Raw genomic sequence first — 24,385 nt, 5'->3', positions numbered from 1 at the left:
TAAATGAATATGTAACTGACAGGAGAAATTCAGCTACTTCACAATTTGTAATTTTATGCACCAAATAGCACAACTCCCAGTCCAATTCAGTCAGTGACTCTTCCATACAATTTTCATACTCTGTGTTCATGGACTCAGGGTCTGAGCTTATAGAAAATGTTAGTTTGAGGAAAGGGAGTGAAGAAGTTGACAGGAGGCTTAGTGGGAGAGGGAATGAAGCAAGAGGAGAAAAAATAGGGGAAATGGAAGATGGAATAAGAGGAGCCGGGGAGGTATGAAGGGAGAGTAAGGTAGGGGAGGTGGAGAAAGGAATAAGCAGTGGAATAGAGAGGAAGTAGGAGCTGATAGGGATGGCAGAAATCACTAGTCCATGTAGCTCAGCAACCGCTGTTCTCTTCTGCTCCTTTAGCCCATATGGGTCACAGTTCCATTGCTTGGCTCCTGTGCATCTTTCCATGACAACATACCAGGAGAAAAGCTGCTTCTCATCCTTGCAGCACATCAAATGTCATGTCACCAGGGTTTGAGGACCCACCAGTAGCTAGATGAGGTCCTACAGCAAGGTCTCTCACTGAGACCAATCTTAAAAGATGGAATCAGAGCTCTCAGGTTCCTACAGAGCAACAGGTAGCTGAACTGCTGCTGTGATCTCTTCTGTGCTGAGCTAACACATAAATCTTGTATAATCACAAACAAATATTTCATATTGATCTATCCAGTTAGGGAAGTTGTCAAATGTTTCATTGGCTCCTCAACTCAAATACAGGCACAAAGGCACTAAGTATTGTTAATACACAATTTCAATAAATCTTTAGTCAATTCTCTCCTATGAGATCAATTTAGGATGAGGTGTTCCCCTTAACAACCTTTCACGGGTACTTCACTTTTAGTCATTTGATGAGATGTGTTATCTATGTCCCAAAAGTTAATAAAATAAATTCTTGGCGCAGAAGAGAGAGCCCAAATAAGTTAGTTAGTCCCAGTCACTGGATAAGTTTGGACATGTAAGTAGGGCAGACATACCGATTAGGAAGTAAACTTGGCATAAACTAGAACAGATGCTTAATTCATTACAGGCTATTTAAAAATATTTCTGCTTCTGATTGCTTTTGGAACAGATACACGTCATCACCCAACCTTGATGTAGAACTCTGCTGGACTTCTTTAAAATATTGGAGTCCTAACTGCTTGGCAAGTTCCCTTCGTCTTCTAAAGGCTGATCTCTACTCAACCACATCTTTTGCTAAATCTTGAGAAATCATTATTGTTTTTTGTGACATCCCCCAAACAGTTCTGTGTCTTCATGAGCTAGCTGCATTATTTTTCCTTTTACAGTAAATCTGAGAAATTTAACAATCAGTTCATGAGGCTTTGGCTTGTCAGGTCATCTTAGGAGCCCAGGACCTATGTGTGTTTCTAAATCATATTTAAAATCATACAGCAGACTGAGCACTTCTGTAAGAAGCCAGGGAACAAATTCTAGTGGTTTGCCTTTCTCTGCTGCTTCCGGTATTCCTGTAATTCTCAAATTATTGCAGTGAGCCCTTTCTTCAAAGTCTGCCTCTTTAGATTTAGGAGATGGTAAGTCTGTTAGGCTTCCCTTCACCTGGGTAGAGAGTCCTTGTACCTGATCTTTCACAGAGGATATTCTCATTTCTGTTTCATTTACTGTCCTGTCAGAGTTTGTAAAGAGGAGTTAATCAAGGTAACAGTCAATTGTATTGTGGCCCTTGTGGCCTTGCTATCTAATGCACCTGCAGCAACTTTCTCCAGCAGAGCCACCACAGACACCGTGCTTGCATCAGCCATCTGGTTCAGGGTCCGAAGGGGGTGGTCTCTGTTTTCTTTGTTTTTAAGCCACTTGCAGAGCCCACCACAGTCAATTATTTGTCTCCTGACATTCCAGAGTTTTCGAGGTACCTGTTCCTTCACTGGGGGGAGGAGTCAGTCAGGGGCCCTGGTTGCTGGATGGAAATGGATATTAGCTGAATCCTCTGGAGGTCAAAGGATGTGCTTCTCCAAGTTGCGCAGCACCTCTTGGAGTCCAAAAATCCATTTATAAATCAGCATTAGAGTCAGTAGAATCACACAAGTGTAAAATGGATGCAAGATCTAAATTGGGGTGATATTATTTGGCTATGTAATTGCTTTTTCAGCTGAAGCAGTGGATTAGTAGTGGCCAAAACAGTAGACATCTGAAAAAATGAATCGTAAACTCATCATATGATTACTCATTCCTCTGAAGTAACAATACAGGTGGCTTTAGTAAAGATAGGACTTTTTAGACACTAACTATGCTCAGTCATTGATTCCTGGATAGAAACACGTGATCTGTATGCAGGGGATAAGAGTGGTAGGTTGTCCTATAGGGAAGGAGGGCATGATAATCAGTTGAAAATCAGTCCAGCTTTAATTAATGAAAGAGAAATTCTAATAGTCACTAAACAAGGTATAGTTTCGAAGGTTTTCTTTTTCACACACTTTTTAACCTCTGTGTTAATGACATTTTGAAAGAATTCTCCTGGAAGTAGAGCAAATAATTGATTGGTTTTCAGTTTGCTGGCCAAATCACAATACCCAAAGGAAAAAGTAAATCTGCTTCTTTCAAACTTAGTAATTTTTCCCCTCTACATTTTTCTTGCTGAAAAAAAATTCATTTATGTTGAACAAAACAAGATGAGTCAATCTGAACTGACATTTTCTAAATGAACTGGAAACAAACCATTTTTACTTTTTCAAACTTTTCTTCTTTATTTTTTATTTATCTGAAACTATTTGCAAATTAAGGTGAAATTCAACTAATAGTTTTAGTTGCTCTGAAATGGCATTTGTTGAATAATTTACTATTTGCTGAAAATCTTTTGCCCAGCTCTCCATGGAATTTTTGAGGCTGGCTGACCTTGCTGGAAATTTTCAATCTGCACCAGAACATGAGCGGTAATACTAGGTCAGATCAAAGCCCAGTATCCTGTCTTCCGACACTGGCTAATGCCAGGAGCCCCAGAGGGAAGGAACAGAACAGGTAATCATCAAGTGATCCATTCCTTGTCTCCCATTCCCAGCTTCTGGCAAACAGAGGCTTAGGACACCATCCCTGCTTGTTGTGGCTAATAGCCATTGATGGACCTATCCTCCATGAATTTATCTAGTTGTTTTTTCAACCCTAAATCTATTATGTACAGTGGAAGAAATTGTAATCTCTGTAACTTCAGCATTGCACTGTTTGTCGAGATAGAAGACAAAGTTTCTAACATCCATGAAATCTCCTTTTTAATAAACTTAAGGAAAGTCTCGAACTAAAAAGTTTTTTATGATAAGTTTTGAAAATTTGTATTTTAGTTCAAAACCATTAGGTATTTACACGAACTGTAGCTCTGTCTTTGGAATGCCCCGCCTCCAACACCGTCTGTGGTCTAAAGATTTCATTTTGCACTGCTCTACCCATCATTTCCCTTTCTAATGTAGGTCATAGACATACTACATACTAGACTGCAAACTGTCAAATTAATAGGGCTGAGAACCTGACTTTCCCCCCTTACAAGTGTCTCTCTAAACCCAAAGGCACATTTTAGTTTCAACATCGGAGTCAAGGACAACACTTTTTCCTCATCTGCCATACCCTTCATTTTGTACAGACTGTCACTGTACTTCAGCACTGGGTTCTAGGACTGATATTCAATCCAGGATTGATTTGTTGAAAATACAGGAACATCATCTGTTATTGGATATTTGTTTCTTAATATAACAGTTCCCGTCCACTGGATTTTCAGAAGGAGGTGGAACTAGTGTTAGTATAGTTCAGATTGCTAAACATTTGTTCTAATTTGTATGTCTTCCTGTTTTTTTAAAGTTAATTTACAGCTTAAGAGTCAGAAATATCTTAAACCAAAGTGGGAACAAAAGAAGGATGAGTTCTATTCCTGCAACCAAAGTTTTACCTAGAAAGTAAAGTGCAAATGGTACAGCATATATGTGTAAATTGAATTGAATTAACTGCTATTTCCTTCTTTTCTAGCTTTCTCTTTTTCTTTTTACTTTCATGTTTTTAATTCTTCCATTTGTACCATTCTTTCTGTTTCAAGAGAAAGGGTTTGTGTACACTGCGCATGCCTTTTGGTGGTGTTGAGAGTACATACACAACACACCTCTCAAGCACAAGTATGTTTAGCACTTTCAATGGTGAGGCACTAGTTAGGTTAGCAGACACTCCTTAATTCACGGGTGTGTACCCTACAGGATTCTCTATTCACCCAAGCAGTTTCTCCCCATCTACACTGTGATTTTTAGCAATATAATGTCCTGCTGCTTCTCTCTGCTGGAGTCTTTCCCTGCTACAGGTGGGGAAAGGCTCCGGTAGTACCCTGAAGTGGGGAAAGACTCCAGCAGTGGGGAGCAGCCAGAGCTTTCTCCTCTGCAGCGAAAGACCCTGGCAGCAGGAAAAGCTCTGCAGGGAACGGCAGCAAGGAAAGGCTCTGCTATCTTCCTCCTGCTGACCCCTTCTCACTCTCTCCCCCCAGCCAGAGCCTTCCACTGACATATGTAGCTATATAAGGTAGTGTAGATGCAGCCTGTTTTTCACTGCAGTGTAGTAACACATGTTCAACCTGCCACCACCAGTAGTGTGCAGTGTAGAAATAGCCAAAGAGTAAGAGAAAGTTGTTTCGTTTCTTGGTGGGGAGGGGGGGAATGCAGAACTCAGCTTCTGCTTCACTTTGACTGCTGCTGGTAGTTTTGAGCTTTGGAAGTAACTGTTGGAGAAAAGAAGGATTAATTGCAGGAACAGTCATCCTAAAAGTAAGAGGGTATTGCTGCCTGTCAGAAGGCAGAGGAGAATTATACTCATTCTCATGCGCTGAGATGCAAAACTTAATTAATAGAATATTCTGTTTCTGCACTGTCTGTTTCTGACAGTGATTAAAAGTCTGGTATGTTTAGGGCACTCAAGATTCATGCCTGACAGATCAAAAGTCCAACTGTTTAGAAAGGGTTTTTAATGTTCTGTGCTCTAAGAGCAAATATGTAAATAGTGAAATGATCGTGTCTCTTCGTGCTGGAGTGGTTTCTAAGTCCCATTTTGGAATGGGAATTTGTTTTTGTATTATAGTTAATATTTGTGTATTAATGAAATAATTTCAATGCAATACTTTGCACAAAGATTTCAGATGCAGATCTTCAAATTACAGTTCAAACAACTAATTCCTAGATTCTAGCATGGTTATATTATTTAAAAGATTCAAGACAATATTTCTAAATCTTTCATGGACAATTATTTTCTTCTTCTACATTTCAGCTATAAATGTAAATAAATGTTTTGCAAGATATTCTGCAACCTTGTGCAACTAAAAACCTACAATATCCTTAGTCCATTGTGTCCCTTGTTACCCTGTGAGTTATTGTAAAGTTATTTGGTTCTTTCTTCTGTTTGTAAAAGATGAAACACGAAAGGAAAACTGAACACAGTTTGTGAGAATTCTATATAGCTTTTCTTTACTAAGTCTTTATAATGTGTTGCAGCATATATGGTGGTTGGAGTAGAGGGCTGGGAGCCAGAAACCTTGGATTCTATTCCCATCTTTCCTACTGTCTTTACTGTGTGACTGTGAATACATCATCCACTGTAATTCAGTGTCTCAGTTTCCCAATCTGTAAAAATGCAATAATATCCACTTCATAGAGTTTTTTGAGTCTTTACAAGTATAAAGGGCTTTGAGATCCCAAACTAAAGATGCTACATAAATGCTAAGTAGTGGTAGCAGTGCTACTGTATTACCAATTATTCATACATTTATAGTATTGGTGACTTACAGGGAGCTTAACATTGTGGCACTTATGCTTTACAAAATACTTTAAAGTCAAATGAGAATGCCATGAGCACACGACAAAAGAGCATACACTACACTCTAATTTAATTAGTGATAAAAATTGCAGGAAATATATTTAACACAATTCACTAATAGCTAATGGCCACTGCCATGTAGTCCTTACAAGTTAGATCAGGAGGGATATGGCCTTTCCTTTCCATTTATATATCACCCATTGTCAAGAAACGGCAAGGCTCCACTGTAGCTCAGCTGAACTAGGCTCTAATGAAGTCAACAGACCCACCACTGATGTCTGAGCAATTCAAGTCTTGTATATTATTGGGTTCTCCCATGCCTCAAACAGTCCATAATGGTTGGCTTATTTGTAACGAGGATATCCTTAGCAAATATGATTGTGTGGTATGGCTTTCCAGTGAGAGTCACTGATGAGATTTGCATCCGCTCCTGGTTAGTGACAGCTGAAGTATTGGCACCCTGATATACCTAGGGTAAAAGGAATGCTGACCAAATCATGCTCACTTTCCAGAAAAATCCACCTCAATTTGACCCAGTTCTATATGTTGTTAGACCAAACATTTCACACTTGTTTCCTTTGTGGTCTTTGCTCCCATGGTGATTAATAATTACTTCTGGCCAATTGTGCTTGTACTACATATTATAGATAAGAGTCACTAGTTGCTCCAAGGACCTGCCTCTGATACCTTCTCATGTAATTTGATTGAGTTCCTGTTAAATCCCAGTTGAGCCTCATTTTTTACCATTGACATGGTTTTGAAATAAAAGGGAATTCTGTGAGTGTTTGATAGCAACCAACTCCAGAACACACTAGGAAGAAGGATAGATATAAACTTTCTGACTATCCTAGGAAATTTTGCTGCACCATCAGATGCACCCATAAAAAGCTCTCCAACTGCCATTTGTCAATGACTCTCACATCATGGTCTAGTCATCATTTATAGCAGCTGAGGTGGGGTCCCTGAAGTCAGAGGTCCAAGTTACATAGTCTGTTGAAGGAGAGCCCATGAGATAATGTCTTGCTGTGGATTGTCAGAAATTGGTGTTGGATAAGAAAGAGCTCTGTTCTCAGAACAGAAAGCTCTTTCCATGGGGGTAGAGCAGGGCCGGCGCTTCCATTTAGGCTGCCTAGGCAATCGCCTAGGGCATCAGGATTATTGGGGGGTGGCATTTTGCCCAGGGGGGGCGCGGCAGGCGGCTCTGGTGGACCTGCTGCAGTAGTGCCTGTGGAGGGTCCCCTGGTCCCGCGGCTCCAGTGGAGCTGTCGCAGGCATTCCTGTGGACGGTCCGCTGCTCCCGTGGCTCCGGTGGACCTCCCGCAGGCACGGCTGTGGCAGCTCCACCAGAGCCGTGAACCAGCGGACCCTCTCCGCAGGCACGACTGCGGCAGGTCCACCAGAGCCGCTGGACCAGCGCGCGGGGCAGCGAAATGGCCGTGCGCCTAGGGCGCTAAAAACACTAGCGCTGGTCCTGGGGTGGAGTGATACGCCTTGACTGTTGTGAGCTGTCTGGAAAATTTTACCCTGTAATGATTCATTACCAAAAGTGTGTAAGTCATCTAGAAACCTAAATCCCATTTTCAAAGCAGTTTAGGAATTTAGGCCCTTAAGTCTCATTGAAGGTCATTGAGACTTTGGCTCCTAAGTTATTTACAAGCGTTTTAAATATTTTACCCATGGCTCATATTCCTTCTGGTCTGTCTGTGAGAACTGGTAGTGAGGCTCAAGTCAATCCTAAAATATATACACGTTCCCTAACGATAGAGTGTTTGATGTGTCCCATCTTCTGGTCCTTACAGACTGTTCACTCACCTGAAGTGCCCCAAAGATTGTAATGGTGAAGTAGCTTGGAATAAATGATGCTTGAAGAGCCTGGAACTAGCTACTCTTACTAGCTAAATGGATCCCTTAAGATCTGTGAGGAAGTGTACATTGAATATTTATAGTAATAACAATGATAAATATAAGTCTAAGCTTCTCCACTGGTCAGGGAACCAAGTAGGCTACCTGTGAACAAGAGGATATGGCAATTAATAAGAAATGATGACAGAATTGTATAATGTTGAATAGGATGGTGGAGTGGTGGTAATCTCTAAAGATATGTCTACACAACAAAGGAAAACCAGCAGCTGGCCCATGCGAGCCACCTGTGGGATGGGTCCCAGAGCTCAGGCTCCAATCCAAGCCTGGAAGTCCACACAGCAAAGAAACAGTCCCACAGCCCAAGCCCCAGGAGCCCGAGTCAGCTAGCATGGGCTAGCCACGGGTATCTAGTTGCTGTGTAGACATACTATAAATGTTAAGTAGCCGTGAAGTGACTGTGCAAACAAGGGATGACATCATGGCTTCATTGAACTAAATGGCAATTTCGTTAATGACTTCACAGGGGCTAGAATTTAATCTCAATTTTTGGGGAATCTCTCCGTCCAGAGCAGTGGTTCTCAAACTTTTGTAATGGTGACCCCTTTCACATAGCAAGTCTCTGAGTGCGACCCCCCCTCTTTATAAATTAAAAACATGTTTTTATATATTTAACACCATTATAAATGCTGGAGGCAAAGCGGGGTTTGGGGTGGAGGCTGACCTCTTGCAACATCCTATTTAATAACCTTGCGCCCCCCGAGGAGTCCCAACCCTCAGTTTGAGAACCCCTGGTCCAGAGCAAAAAGACTTTACTGAGAAATTGTGTATTCTGATTTATGACACCCTCTATCCTTCCTTCCCTGAGTTGACCCTGTCCTCTTGGTGCCCCACTTGTAAGCCACTTGAAGTAGGCATCATAGGCCTCATTTTTCAGAAGTGTTGATCACCCAAATCTCCAGTTTAAGTCCGTGGAAGCTGTAACATTGGGAGCTGTTGAAGTTTTCAGCACCTGTGAAAATCGGACATTGTGTCTTTTTATCTTTAAGTGGTGCCCTTTCTTGGACACTGTAAATCAATAAATAATAATAAAACTCATGAAGAAAAAAAGAGCCAGCAACGTTGCTATCTGTGAGTAAACATAATGGGGCTTGAAAAAAAGAGTGCTTTTGGCTGGCCTTCACGTCTTGTAATATGTAGTCTCTTATTACCTCCAGGAGTGGATATTTGGTTATTGTGGTATGGTGCACATGCCCTGCTGAATTGCCCAACAGAGTCATTTCCTACCCTTCAAGACACTCACCCTTCATGGGATGGTCTTGTGGCTAAGGTAATGGACTGAGATTCTGGAGATCTGCCTTTAATTCTCCACCACATACTCCATGTGTTAACTTGGGCAATCTTTGTGTCTCAGTTCCTCATCTGTAAAGTGGGGATAAGAGGATAGTTGTCTACCTCGCAGAGCTGTTGTGAGGCACCCAGATTCAGTGATGATGAGCACCATATGAAAACATCAATATATTAATAATTGAGGGATGCTGGTACATCGGTGATAAGCAGCCCTCCTATAGGGAAGAGCTAGAGTGAGTATGTGTGTTTGATTATTCTTTAGACCTTGTGTCTTTCTGGGCTTTGGAGTGATTCCATGCAAAAACATTTATTCAGAAAACAGCAGCGAACTATTATCAGGCAACAGTCTGTCATAATGTATAGATTCATTCTTCAGTTATAAGTGGATGAGAACGTCTTTTCTAATATTGCTGCAGGATGTACATTTATTTGGATTGAAATATAAACATTATTGTAATGATTTGTTTGTGCATGCCGTTGATTGTCTAAATGGAGGCATTGAGTTTTCCAGTTGCACTGCTTGCAGAAAATTTTTGAAGGGAACCATTAATTAGGATTATCATCCAAATTCATGACTAGTGTAAGTAAGACTTCAGTGGGCTGTCACAAGTCCTGTTATTCCCAAAATTATTACTAAGGCCAATAATGTGTCAGATTATCTAATCGAACCATTGAGTTGAGGTGAATCCATGTCCCAGTAGCAGCAGAGTCATTGCAGTTTTACTGCACAAATATGAAGGGAATCGGGCCTCACACAGGTGGCAGGCAGGCTTGGGTGAGCAGCAATACCAGCCCCAATCTTTGGGAAATATGGTCACCCTATCTAGTATATGTGTTGCTGCTCGCCTAAGGACTGCCTGCCCCCCACGCGGGGAGAGGGACTCAGGCTAGCTGCTCAGGCCAGCCCTGTGCGGTGTCCCGTTTTGCCTTTGGGAAATATGGTCACCTCTACAAAACAGCTCTGCAACATGGCGGTAGCATTCTTTTTCCCACTCTCTGGGGAAATATCTTCCATCCAACCCATTTTTGGGGACTGGGTCCCTGACTTTAACTCTTATTCAGCAGAGTTTTGTTGGCAATATATCTATTTAATTTCTTTTCAAACTTTAAATTGGAGAAAGTTAGACCTTGTGGAATAAAACATGGTTACATTAGTTCTAAAGATTACCTGCATTCTAAGTCCCCAGTTTCTTTTAAATATCTTGACTTAGTGTTTAACTACTGAAGTGAACAATTTATATGATCTCAGTTGTGAACCTTTACTTAATCAAATCCTTGGTGGTGACTTAAATCACTGAATAGGATTACTATTCTTTCATACAGAGAAGGTAAATTTAATTAAAATGTCAGTATTACCTAAATGCAATTATTTGTTCCAGAGTATGCCAGAGATTATTTCAGACAGCTTTTTTTTTAAACATTAGAAGTTACTATGACTAAGTATATTTAGAAAGAAAAGGATTGAGAGTCATTGTCTGAGGAGTTTGTGGCAACTTGAGTACATTAGTTCAAAATATGCATCCTGCTATATCCATCCTTCACTTACATGCATACTGAGTTCATCCTTTTTTATTTTTACAGGGAAATGCTGAAAAAATGTTAAATGGGAATACATCAGGTTAATGTTAAAGTTATCCAGGCTATATCATTTGTCATATTGTGCTACTCCCAGGAAGGCAGGATTGTGTTCTGTGTGCCTTTGAATTTTGTGTAGCCCTCCTCTGGTGGACAGATATTTGTTTAAATTCTCCAGATATAACAATTGTAAGATGTAGTATTTTAGATTGTTAGGTATAATAAGATAGTACTCTTTATACAAGATCACTCTGTCCAGAATGAGCTGGAAGCTGCCTGCTCCTGGAGAGAGAGAGAGAGAGAACACAATAAACAGACAGCACAATTTTTTATGTAGCTCTGACTACTTTAATCAGAGTACAGTTAACTACTATGGTAATAGTAACGGCTACTGTTTATAGGAAGATTGAGTGTTTTAGTGGTATCCTTCTATGCCAATGAATTTGAAAGAGGGCTCTGATTTAAAGAGAAGTTTTCAATATGAAAATCATATTTCCATACGAAAACTGTGACAGGTCAGAGAAATTAAGTTGATCAAAGTGAAGGTTATGTGGTCTTGATTGCTCTCTGTAAATACCTACATGGAGAGAAGCTTTCAGATAGTAGAGGCCTCTTCAGCAGAAAACGGGCTTGTCCACATGGTGGGATAGGGGATGCGCGCTTGGGGGGATGTTGATTTTTACTGCTCAGTAACGTAGGCACTAACTGTTCCCTGATACAGCCTGGGTAACTTTAACATTAACCTGATGTATTTCTATTTTTTAATATTTTTTTAGCATTTCCCTCTAAAAATAAAAAAAAAGGATATACTCAGTGTGCACTTAAGTGAAGGAAGGATACGGCAGGTCTACAAGGACCAGTTAATGCAAAACACTTTAGTGGATGTTAAAAATCACACAACCTTAGTGCGTATTACTAGACTGTGTAGACAAGTCCAAAGATATAACAAGATACAGTATTGCCAACTCTTGCGTTTTTATCACGAGACTCGCAATATTTTCTTAAAGCTTTGGCTACTGGAATTAAGTGATTATATTTGCATCCCAGCTCTTTAAAAAAAAAAAAAGTCTCTAGCACTTGTGGTTGCAAAGAAAAGCTTGAAAATGTGACCTAAAGTTTGTTCAAAAGGCTTAAAAAACAGAAGGCAAATACCCTACCCCACAAACCTCCCCCCTCCCAATTTTTTAGTCAATCTCAACATTTTGGAGAGTCTAATTTTGAATGCGTTTGGTTGAAAATACTGAAGACCAATGTCTGTGAGGATAATTCAGCATTAGATTACTTAACAATGGATGTGAGGATTCCTCATCATGTAGTCTTTAAATCAAGGTTAGATGTCTTTCTAAAAGATACCCTTGAGCTCAGCTAGAAATTGTTGACTTGATGTCGAAATTGTAACATGGACAAGCAATGTGATGTCCTGCAAAGATTAACTTTAAAAGTCAAAGTCACATATTTCAGTTCTAAGGTTGTAAAAAGTTTTTGAAAGTATTAACTTTATGTGCCTTCAACTAAACCACCATCAAAGAAACATTTTAGTATTTGAAGAAAAGAAAATGCTGGAAGCCTCTGATGTCATATAGCCAAAAGAGTTTTGCAGGTACTAACCCAGGCGGGGGAAGAAGGAGGGGGGATTCATAATAGAACTGCTAAAGCACTGTAAACTATAGATATGCTAGAGGACCCATACAATACTAGCAAACAGTTACTCTGTAGTATTAATTGTATTACATTTTCGGTAATAAACTCTTCTCAAATTAAAGAAAAATCTGGTTGTCTCATGCTGATGTCTGTATTATGTTTCTGACTATTCTAAAGCCTTTCTACAGAAAGGTGAGAAGGGCTTTTCATTAACTGCAATGCATCTTGCCTGTCTGTCTTATATTGCGCATCATTCCAGAAAGGCGTAAAAGCTTTTATAACAGAATGTGTCAGTACTTACTGAATATTAGTACATTTTCAGACACGTTCCTCTTTATTGTATTTCTCTCAATAGCTAAGAAACCTTTCCAGCCTGGATCTACGTCATATCACAGAACTGGATAATGAAACTGTGATGGAAATAGTGAAGAGATGCAAAAACCTTAGCTCCCTCAATCTGTGTCTGAACTGGATCATTAATGACAGGTAATTTAATTATACCATATAACAGCAGTAAATCTCAGAAGAGCAAAATTAACCCATTGTATTGAATAATTGTAGTCAGTGATGATTCATACCAGTTTGGAGGGAAAGAAATCCTAAAAACTGATGTCTCTGTCTATGTTGGGTAAATCATCTGACCCTTATTTTCTGGTGCATCCGTCATATTTTTTTAACAGTAGAGAGTGGGTCATTATAAATGAATGAGGCATTATTCAGTTTTTCTTGTAGATAAAGTCAGAATGTTCTCCTTAATTTGGTTGCTTAAGATATAGAATTTCTGTTTTCAATACTTTTGCAAACAGGTGTGCAGCATTTGAACATTGCTTATGGGCACATAAAATCCAAACAAAAACACAAGTATGTAAGGAATGATAATTTATTTGTAGGTTCAGTTTGTGGAACTTGTATTTGTTAAAAGTTGGAGAACTGTAATACTGCTAGGCCTTTGACAAAAAAATAGTGTGCATCAGTAATAATTACCCTTAGATTAACTTGAGCTATGACTTTATAACTTTTATTGTTCCTGTTTCCTTCTGTCTGTAAGCTAATCTTGTATTTAAAATTAAGAAAAACCTCATGGGAAATTTAAGTTACACTTTACATGGGATGGAAAATATTGTTAAAACATGAGACTAAAAAATTGGAAGTTCTTTAAAACAATTAGAAAATATATCAAAGCCACTCCTTGGAAGTGAAAAGCAACAAAAAATTCTTCCGAGTGAATTTCTACAAAAGAAATTATAAATGCTGAAAATAGAGGCTTTAAGTAGAAGCCATGAGATATCCTTAAAGTACAGTGGTTGTTCATAGTGCATTTCATATAACCATAAAGACATTGTTTAACAATTATAATATATATCTCTTTATGACCACAATCACAATTTTATTTTTAAACCTCTTCTTACAATCTTTTTTTCTTTATCCATTAAAAAATATACCTGAAATAAAAACATATTGTGTGGGAAGTAAGATTTTTGGTGTATATTTGGGTGACTATCTTAATTAGTTTTTTGATTTTTCTTGAAATGCCCAACAAATTTATTTTTAACTTCATTAAATTTTACTGATATTTTCTTTTTAATTCACACCAGTACCAAATCAATATTGGTTTAGAATTTTTATGGAAAAATCGGTAAAACCTTTTTGGATAAAGGTCTTCTTGCTCTCCCTTTGTCTTTATTTTTCAATGCCTAACATATGTTTGTGATGTACAGTACCATCATAGACCACTAACATGCATACCAATTATACCTCAGATTCTGTCATCGTTAGGCTGAGTAGTTAATTCCCTTGATAATTAAATGGGGACAATGCATGTAGTAACATACTTTCTGATGTGAATGTGGATAGATGAATTGGGACATTCAATCAGTGACCAACCTTTTTCTTCTGGAAAGGAAAACAAAGTAATGTGGTGTTAGAATAAAATATAGAATATAAAATTGTAGAAACAATAGAAGTTTAGATTTAAAAATTGTTTGACTGTATTTGTAAAAAATTCAAGGGAAGAAAGGATGATAGTGAACTGGGTCAGAACAAGGAGCCTGTGAAAAATAACATATAGGAGAGGAAATGAGCATTTCCTCCTCAAATGTAACTACTGCTTTACTTGTAATAGAGCAATACTATAGTTTTTTCCCCCCTTCATTTGGAAAGGATCTATTGAATCTGTGAACCAGACTCACCAGCTGTATTGTGATGTTTCAAGAATAGACTGCTGAAAGTTCTCACTCATCAGATACACAGCTGTCACTCCATTCATCATTCTTACATTATAGCTAAAGAATGTGTTTCAGTGATCTAAAATAGGAGACCTCTTTTTAATGTAGATTTCAGTACATAGGCACTGTACAGTGAAGTAAATTACAGATGCCATGATAGACTTAAACCCACACAAGCAAGAACATTTTAGAGTTAACTCAGGCACTTAATGTTATTGTACTTCAGACCATTTGATTGCATTTAATTGTAATAGTTCTTGTATATAATGACTTATTGTACGATGTCAAGTTAGTTTATCTTAATGTCTCAATGGAAAATTTTAGAATAACAGAGGAAAACTGTAGAAGAAAAATGTAAACTTAAAGGACAGAGTCATTTTTTATTTTTAATTACATGCTTACACATACTATTTAGCAGGATTAAGAAGTATTTCTTTTAAATAAATCGGTATAAATCTAATTCTTCACATCAAGTTTAATTACAAGTTCAACATCTTTTCCATAGAGGGCAGAAAAAATGTGCTGTTGTATTTAAACATTTCAAGTGACTACTGTTGTCTATTAATTCTTTGTTGTTATGCATTGATTTCTGTTCATAAATACTTTATGCTTTACCTGCAATTTTTCATCATCAGCATGTAATTGTGATACAAAACAGAAAATGACTATTTAAATTAATCTAAAAGCAAATCTTTTTGTGTTGATTGAAGAATTAATAACCGTTGGCACAGACAATAGAAAGCTTTCACCAGTTGCATTGCATGTGAATTAATTTTAACTATGCCATAAGTAAGATGAAGTGCCAATACATATTTTTATTTTTCCAGAATCATGATTCAATCACTTGACATTAACCTTAGCACATAAGCGTAAACTAAATGTAAGATGAGCATATGAAAAAAAGGCTGATACTGAAGTACTCCTCCCAACGATTAAAATTAAGCTTCTAGGCTATTATGCACAACTCCCATTAATTTCACTGTGCGTTGTGTGTCTTAATCCCCTAGTCAGTTTTGACAACCTCTGCCATAGTATTCTCTTGGAGCGTCTAAGATAGTTGAAATATAGTTGAAATATATAAACTATATATAAATATATTTTTTGTTTTAATATGACATTACACAATTTTTTTCAATTTCACATCCTGTTTTGTAGTAAAGGTACTTTTCTATGGCATGTAGGCTAGAGATATCACATTTTCTGATATATTTGTCTGGCACACTAAATTAATTGTTTTAAAAAGCTTCATGAGAACATCCTCCCTTATTCTGTTGTCTGTAGCTATCTGTATCTTGGCCAGAGGGAGATGCTGGAAAATTATGCTATGGTCACAAATGCCACTATCTCCCTAGCCTATGTAATTTGAGAAATGATTTTAGATTTTCTCTATTATTAATCTATTTGATGAACAACATTAGTATAGGGGCTCCTATAAAGGGAATCTGCCACTTTTCATTATTTGGTTTGTTTGGTTGTTTTAATGTGGAATCAGAAACAATGAGATGCAGAAACCATAGTATGGTTAAATGCAGAACCTGCAACTTTATTTCATAAATAAAATCTAGCTGGGATAAACCACTCCAAACTGCCTGGCAGGGCTGTTCCAGTGCGTACCTCAAATGACACCAACAGCCTTGATATAGTATAAACCAGAGAGTGAGTGTGAAAGCCATCCCACCTCTACACCCACAGGCCTGCTGGGGCATGTGAAGAGGAGACACAGAGAACACTTTTTCAGCTTCTTCCAGCCAGGATCTCCTGTCTCAACTGAAGGGTGTCTTCAGTACTCCAGCACCACCAAAGGCCCATCCCAGATAGTTTTGATGAACCTTTTTTCCCCAACCCTTAGAAATCTGGTGTTGCCTTCTCCTTTCCATAGCATCCGAGGATTGGCTTTCACGAGTTTTACCGTACCTGATCAAAAGTCAGACCAGATAGACTACCTGGGAATTCTCCATACTTGTGTGCAACATGATTGTTTATCACTTTACCATATGCGTGTGCTAGGACCCCAGCAGGTTAGGATGCATACCCTCTTCCTTGAAATTGTCAGAATCTGTGTTCTTCTCTCCTTGTCCACCTCCTCTTAAACCTAAATATTTATGAGCTCAATTTATGGAGAGATTGCATCCTAAAGTTGCACCCAAATTGAAGTCTCATGGCTCCAAGTTACTGGTCCAGCTAAAGATCTGATATTTGAATGTAGTGGTATGCAGGGCTGGCTCTGGCTTTTTTGCTGCCCCAAACGCAAAAAAAAAACAAACAAAAAAAACCAACAATCCCGTGGTGCGTCTGGAGTGGTAAAGCAGGAAAAAAAAAAAAACCTGCGGGGCGGCCGGAGCATGGGTTCAGGGGGACTCCCTGCACTGCAGACGTGCCCCGGGCAGCAGGAGGGGGGGGAAGAGGAAGTGGGGGGGGAGAGAGAAGGGGGGCGGCCAGGGCTTCAGTGGAGCACTCGCCACGCGATCCCTCCTGCCATGCCGCCTGCCGGGAGGGCTCCGCACCGCTCTGGTCCACAAGGAGGGAAGGACACGGGCTGCCCTGCCGGGCTTGCTACAGACCTGGCACTGGCTGGGGCAGACAGAGCGCGCAGCCGGCTCCCAACAAGGTGCTCCCCTCCTCCATGCCGCCGCCCCCTACAGGGCAGCTGGATCAGAAAAAAAAAAAGCGGCTGTGCTGCCCTAGGATTGGGCGGAATGCCACCCCGTAGAATCTGCCTCCCCAAGCACGAGCTTGCTCGGCTGGTGCCTGGAGCCGGCCCTGGTGGTATGCTTTAGAAAAGCAGGAGATGGATAGAATATTGTTCTTGGAAGGTATAATACACAGTATATTGTAACTGTGTGAAATTCATAACTTACAACCTTCTGAAAAAGGGAAATGAGTTTATTTCAGATAGTATAAAAGTGGTGCACGCTGGGAGTATGAGTGTTATATAAATCCTTGTAGTAGGTCTAACCACTAATTAGAAGTAGGGGAACTGCTCCTCAAAACGTACTTCTTTGTATTGGATTTTTCTCTTTCTGGGGCTGGGATCTCTTATAGTGTGCCATGTTCTAAAATAGGAATCCTTATTGTCTTGTGCTTCTTTCTGGAGTGTCTCAGCTTGAGAGAAGGGCTTTTTGTGGTTGGAGTCCTGGGATCCAGAGGATCATTTCCCAGTCTCACTATTGTACTATCTCTTAGTAGACTGGAGAAGAAATGATCTTTCATGTTTGATGGCCCTTTCGAGGCTGAGAATAGGGAAAACTGACCATTCCCTGAAGTTCAAAAAAGGAACAATCACAATTTCCTGAAGTGTTTGGAAGGAGGCTTATAAGATGCCTCTAGAAGACAACACCAAGTATGCAGACAAGGGCAGGGTCTGTTGTTGTTTTGGAGGTAGGTAGGTGGGTTTTATCAATTTTGTATCAAACCAGGTAGTTTTGCTGTTTTTTACTGAGTTTCACTTTGAGGATTTGGATTTGTTTGTGTAAAACAAAACATTAAAAGTGAAACTCTGGAAGTGTTGAAAGCGTGCACACCAAACATACTGGTAAAGTTGCATGTAATCTGGTTGACAAAAAACTAGACTTTTTGTTCAGCTTTAAGGTATAAAGGTGAATAACATGAAATGCCTTTGAGCATTTGATGTGGAACTGCAGTGAAATGAGGACAGACACATGGATGAATTTTAAGTGGCAGGCACAAGGGAGGGGCACTACCTACCCATGACCCATACAATCCTATGCCAGGCATTTAATTGGTTCCGGTGTAGGTGTTACACCTTATGTGTAACTTGTGTGGTAGACTCTTCTCAGCCTGCACCCCAAGGATTCAACTTGCTCTGAATCCAACACACATACCCCTACAAGGAGAACAAAGTGTGCAGAAGGGTGGGGACCTCAGCTCCATGAAAGCCACAAAGTCTTACTTACCCAATCACCAAAATCCCAGGTCTTTCACCTCTATGAATTGATTTTATTATTTTAACTGCACAGGAAACCAGATGCAAGTTGTGATGAATTAAGAACTTGACCAAGTACCTCAATTAAGTACCAAGTGCATTGTTACTTAACCTACTATGGCTTGAAAGTGTGTGCAAGGAAGGCGTAAAACTCCCTGGCCCATGGGAGAAAAAGTTCCTTCCTGACCCTCAAATGGGAAATTGACTAGACCTGTAGCATGTGCGAGGCCAGATTCCCATTCCTAGTTTGGGGTGGGTAAGGTGGGCTGCTAGAACGGAGTTGAAAGATGCTCCCCATTGCCCCTGTGCCAGGTTAAATCCTGGGAGCTGAGGAATGCTGGCCAATCAACATCCCTCTCCCCAAACTGGTCAATGTGTGCCAGAGGAGTTACCTGGTGTCCCTCAGTGAGTGTCTATCTCGCTCCCTCACTGCTGGGCCTTTCACCACCAGTCCCATAAAGTTCCTCCACCCGTTGAGGTGGGTAGGGGGCATTTGCAGATTCTTTGGCAAAAGTTATTCAAAGTTTGTAAAACTGCATTTCAGATGCAAAGTATCTTAACCTGAAATCATTAGTACTGTGGCAATGCAACAGTACATCTACAGTGTTAATTCCTCCTGGCTGCACAGTGCCATCTCCCATTATGCTGCAACTGTGGCATTTCTTGTTTTCAAGAATTTAAGCCTTAAGCGTGCAAGACTTTCTCATGTCTCGTATACCCTGTAAATCATCTCCACATGTAGAAACACACAAGATCTATTGATTGTTTTTCATGTTTTATTAAAGCTGTTGTGTCATAAGAAGCCTGTGTCTTCAAGGCAAGCATAGAGAAATAAATTCATTTTCATTTTTACCTACAGGAAAAATATGTTCACTTAAGATAACTTTGAATTAGTTTTAATATGTAAAGAAAATAGGTTTCTTGTCATGACAAATAAACCAGTCTGTCAGAAGCTGAGGGCTAAATAGGAACTTGAAAATAGTTTATTTTAAAATGGCTTATTAGGAAAGTCTAAATGTGTTGAATACCTGAGTAGGTGTTCAAAGTTGCTCTGAACTTGCACAGTATATGTATCACTTAAGTAAAATAAAATGTGGAAAGAATTCCTTATTACCTGTTTCAAATGTGAAGGAAATCAAAAACTCTTGTCAATTCCATTAATAGACAGACTTGGGGAAAATGGTCATTATACATTATTAAGTTATTTTGTATCCCATACTTTATAATCTGAAGGTAAAAACAGGAGATCTCTGTGCACCTTAGGTGCTGTAACATGCTCTGACATTTTATTTAAATATTTCTATGGACCCCAATGTTTTCTGCTTGCTTTCTTTTTACATCAAATTTCAGTTGATTCAATAAAAATAGTGACATTTGGAAATAAAATTTAATGGAGGATTTGAGCAAGTGGTGGTTTACCAAATGTTTGCAGAGTGCCCCATAGTATGTCATTTTCCAAGAAAGGTTTTGTGAACTTGTGCTATGTGTTGTACCTGTAAATGATCAAGGATCAGGCAGCAGATAATCTATTATACTTTTGTAAAAGTCATGTCACAGTGCACTTGGAATTGCAGTTCATGTCAATTTCAATATTACTTAATTCATCTAGAGAAGTTTAAAAGGTATCCAAATGAAACAAAACTATGTACTAAATATAGCATACACAAAGTAGATTTTGTTTTACAGAACTTTTAGTTTATCTTAAACTCGGGTGCTCTGGAAAGGAGAGATGTAATTTTCAATCAAATTTTTGGTACTGGGCTTGAGCAATTTTTGTTCTTCCCTCCATGAATGGCAATGGAATCTTTGGCATATTACAGGCTGTACAAATTGCCTTTCATACTAAAACACTGTACTGGTAGTGTTTGCACCACAGATGCTCTGTCTATGTCTACTGTGATCAACGTCAGTTTTGAGTGGAGAGGGAACAGTACAGGTTTTTGTTTTTATTTTTATATCATTACTAGAGAGTTGAGGCAAATAATTTTAATTGGTGTGACTTTGTTTCTCTTAGCCAAGAGCATGTTGTACTTTTTCCACTGTATAAGAGAAGACAGAATCAGTCGGTATGAGAAGAGTAGCCACTAAAAAGATACAGCTGAAACTGGAAGCAGAGAGGTAGAACTTGGCAGAGCTGAATTTTAAGTAAATCCATCAAGTGTTGAAACATAAAGTTTTTAGTTCTGTCTTATACTTCTCTCCTAAGAAAACTGTGGGCAGTTGCATATACATTTTTGCAAGCCATTAATTATAAGGACCGATCTGCATGACAAAATTGTCAATATTAGGGGACACTGTTACAACACAGTAGTGCCCCAACTATAATTAGAACACTGTTTGATCCTGCCTGTGTCGATGGTACCAAATAATATTATAATCATGTATCAGTAGAGTTGTAAAAGAGTTTGGTAACATGATAACACTGGCTGGTGCTATATGAAGAGGCAAAACCAACTAGTGTCATAGTGCACTGGGGGTATTACCATGTTATTACCTAAAGTCAATTGTTATTAGAGCCAGAACTACAATAGGGAAATAACTGAACAATTTCCCATTGGTGCTCACACAGGTTCATCTGAACTAGTGTTAATAACTTTGGGAGTCTGAGTGGAGGTAAGGCTTCTTTTCAGACTGTCAGTTGCATTTGCTGCAACCAGGGCTAGATGATAAAGTGCTGAAAATGGTGTCAGCAGCTGACTAGCTCATTTTGCTAGTGCTCCCAAAGTTGCTAATGATGGGCTCAGCTAAAATGATGTTGGCAGTGGTGGAAAACGAGGCCCTGAGACAATAACTAAGCTGTTACTCTAAGGTGTCTACTAAAATGTAGAATTAGTAGATGCTAGAAACAACCTTAAATGCCTAAAAATGGTCTTGTAATTTTTAAAATTTGTCCATTACATGTAATTAAACTAAAGCTGTTCCTTCAGAAAGTATAAGTTACTACATCTTGATGTTGAAGCATTATTTTAATAAAACACATTTTAAATTCAAATATACATAGCCTTCCTTGCACCATATTCTTACATGAGAAAGAGAATGTACGCTCTGTTTACTGGTGGTAGCTACAGTAGTAAATTATGTGTGTTCATGTCTTTAATCTGACTGAAGTGGAAAGGTACTTCAGGAGCATTGATATTCTTCTTCTTCCTATCATTTACTATCACTTGGGCTAGGGGATATAGTAGTCTTCCAGAAGAATAACTATACTTTGTACTGTATGACAGTTGTCATGAATTACTATAGGTAAATACTGGCAGTTCTTAATTCTGAATTCATTCTCTTCTTTCTCTGTCTAAAAGATCATCTCTCTTGTGCCTTGCTATTATGCATTTTTATGTCTACATATTCGTAAGATGTTTACAACCATCTAAATTTAAAAAAATGCTCAAACTCCTCCTCTAAAAAAATAAGTTATACAGCTTAACGATTAATGCATATATGATAGATATTGCAATCCTCTGCAATGACTTTGGGGACCATATTGTATTAAGTTTATGTATCGCTGTGGGCCAGAGATTTGTATGAAACTCCAGGGGTATGGTTACCAGAACTCCCCCAGGAACAAAAAACTATGTGTGTTGGGGGTGGGGGCGTGGGAAGCTGATTAAGGTGAATTACTTAGGTTGTAAACACTTCAAGAAAGGCACCACCCTTTGGGAAGTCTTTCATATATTAGTACACACTGGATTTTCCAGAGACCAAAGAAAGGACTTTGGGTAAATAGACTGAGTTTAAACTCAGGGCTCTTCTTCCTGATTCAGTAGACAAACAGGACATTGTGTCCAGAAGGGGCCCCAACCCTTGCATTAGGGTGTCACAGTTCTCTGGCTGCTGATAGGCACCTCCTACAGTACGGAAACTGAAAAATGCTTTGGGCACCCCATCTGCGTTTATGTGAGTCGCTGTGATACAAATTGGGTCATACAGTCCACTTATGTTTGAAGGGGATGAAACTATTGGCTCCCACTGCCCTAGTCCCTTTCGTATGGTCTCAGATTCCGTAACCCCAAAAAGAGTAGGGGATAGAGGTACCAACCTCGACCTTGGAGCTTCCCCAATCTATCCTACCTGATCAGTATACCAGGGCCATTGTCTCCTTATAGGCGGGTTGGTGGTGACGCTGTTGAATGGCCTGCCTTAGGGCGGTTCACCTGAAGGCTTCCAGGAGTCCCTGTCTGCTCTCTTCCAGCTGCTGGGAACTTCCTGCTTTTAAGCCCTTATTCCGCTCCAACATGATAGACAGAGTTGGAGGGGCAGGGGCCAGCCCTGCTCACAGCAGCTCTTTAATCCCTTTGTCACTGGTATGGGGTTTATAAAGGTTTGGAAAGACTTTAACTTACTAGGGCCACATAAGGCTGATGGATGACCTCTGATGGACTTTTAGCATGGATATGGGAATGTTTATTGTTTTTTATATGTTTTCTCTGTAATGCGTCTACCTTATGAATAAATGTGCTTGCTTAGGAAGAGCTATGTGGTAACTTTTAACTGCTGGCAACACAGTGTTAGTAGCCCTCAGAGAGAGAGAAAATCATGGGTACTGGCTTATTGGAAGATTGGCTTGCTGGGGATTTCTCAGTATGGGACATGAGGAGGTCTGGAGCACATGCACGGGTTGAACAGGCAGTCCTACCAAAAGTCTCCAATCCAAGCCTCTTGGGATACATGTGCTCCTGAAGTGGAGCACCCATAAAGACACCCATTTCAAAGAACTCCAGTTTCTGAACCAGGTAAATAACCTCTACAACTGGCATTGCTCTAGTCAGATAGCATTTTAAAACTGCTAATAAATGTATTTAGTGAATTCAGAATATTCTATCTTTTCTGGTTATAGTATTATGATTAGGAGGAAATGGATTACTAATTTTTATTCTTTTAATTTTTGATAATTTCACTTCAGTGCATGTTAGGTGTGTTAATAGATAAGAGTATGTAATATCTATAACATTTTTCTTCATTTTTTTTCCTCTCAGATATATTTTGGTAACATGTGAAATTGTCCTGATTAAATGGAATAAGTTTTTGGAGCTTTTATTTTGTTAATGGTGCATAGGTTCTGTGCTGATTGGCACCTTTAAACTGTGTACATTATTTGATTATTTAATTATTTTTTCTCTTTGCAAGTAATAATTTTATGTGAATCAGTGTATTATAGAATTTAACTGAGAGGAGGGCCTGAGGATTCTGGAGTATTTTATAATTCTGCTGCAGTGTAAACAGGAAAAATATTCATAAGGTATCTACATATGTAATTAAACAACAGTTGGCTTTCAATTGTTTTATTGCTCTTTGGGTTGCTACTTCAGATGTATTTCTGTCAGTTAATTATAGCCAAAAAAGTTTGCTTGTTTATATTCCCTCTGTTCTGTTGTTTCCCCAAGTCAGCTGTATCTGTTGCAGCTTTCACATGACTATACCTAAAGGTGTTGACTATTAGGGGTTTTTCAACAGTAACCTAAAACGTGTTTTTACTATACTCATAACATTGATTTATGGTAGCTTCTTTGACAAGAACTTATGGGAGACTAAAAGGACAAAATTATTATGTCTGATTCACTATCTCCTCCACGTTATATTCTGCCAGCATACTGTGATTTAAATAAAAATGCAAGTTCACATCTTTAGGTTCTCGGCCATTAATGGTTTTAGGGAATTCCAATGTCAGTTTTCTTTTAAAATCAATTAATATTGTGAAGCTGCATCGTTCTGATTACTGAATATCCAAGCAGATATTTTGCACTATTTCATTATAACAGTAATGTAACGTTTATACACACAGTGTCTTCACTGACAGATTTAGGAGTTGTCATTCATTCTTTATTTCAGTAAAGTAATTTCTTGCATGATTTGCTTTTTGTTCTCATTGAGCAATAATGTATAGGTAAAAGGAACTTCATCTGATTATTCTTAGTAATCCAAGATGAAATTTCTGTAAACTCTAACAATGTACATATT

General features: G+C 39.0%; 1 protein-coding gene across 5 annotated transcripts in view; it reads left to right on the top strand.

Moving 5' to 3' along the window:
- FBXL17 (F-box and leucine rich repeat protein 17) overlaps nucleotides 1-24,385 on the top strand; it is a 498,281-nt gene that overhangs the window by 184,729 nt on the left and 289,167 nt on the right. For all 5 annotated transcript variants that reach the window (XM_050945800.1, XM_050945797.1, XM_050945798.1 and 2 more), the window contains one exon: nucleotides 12,618-12,748. In XM_050945800.1, coding sequence (XP_050801757.1) covers nucleotides 12,618-12,748 — 131 coding nt within the window. The remainder of the gene's footprint in view (nucleotides 1-12,617; nucleotides 12,749-24,385) is intronic.

Source organism: Gopherus flavomarginatus, chromosome 3 (assembly GCF_025201925.1).
Source record: "Gopherus flavomarginatus isolate rGopFla2 chromosome 3, rGopFla2.mat.asm, whole genome shotgun sequence".
Classification (NCBI taxonomy): domain Eukaryota; kingdom Metazoa; phylum Chordata; order Testudines; family Testudinidae; genus Gopherus; species Gopherus flavomarginatus.
The sequence above is the reverse complement of the archived record's forward strand: the minus strand, read 5'-3'. Positions and strand labels throughout refer to the sequence as shown.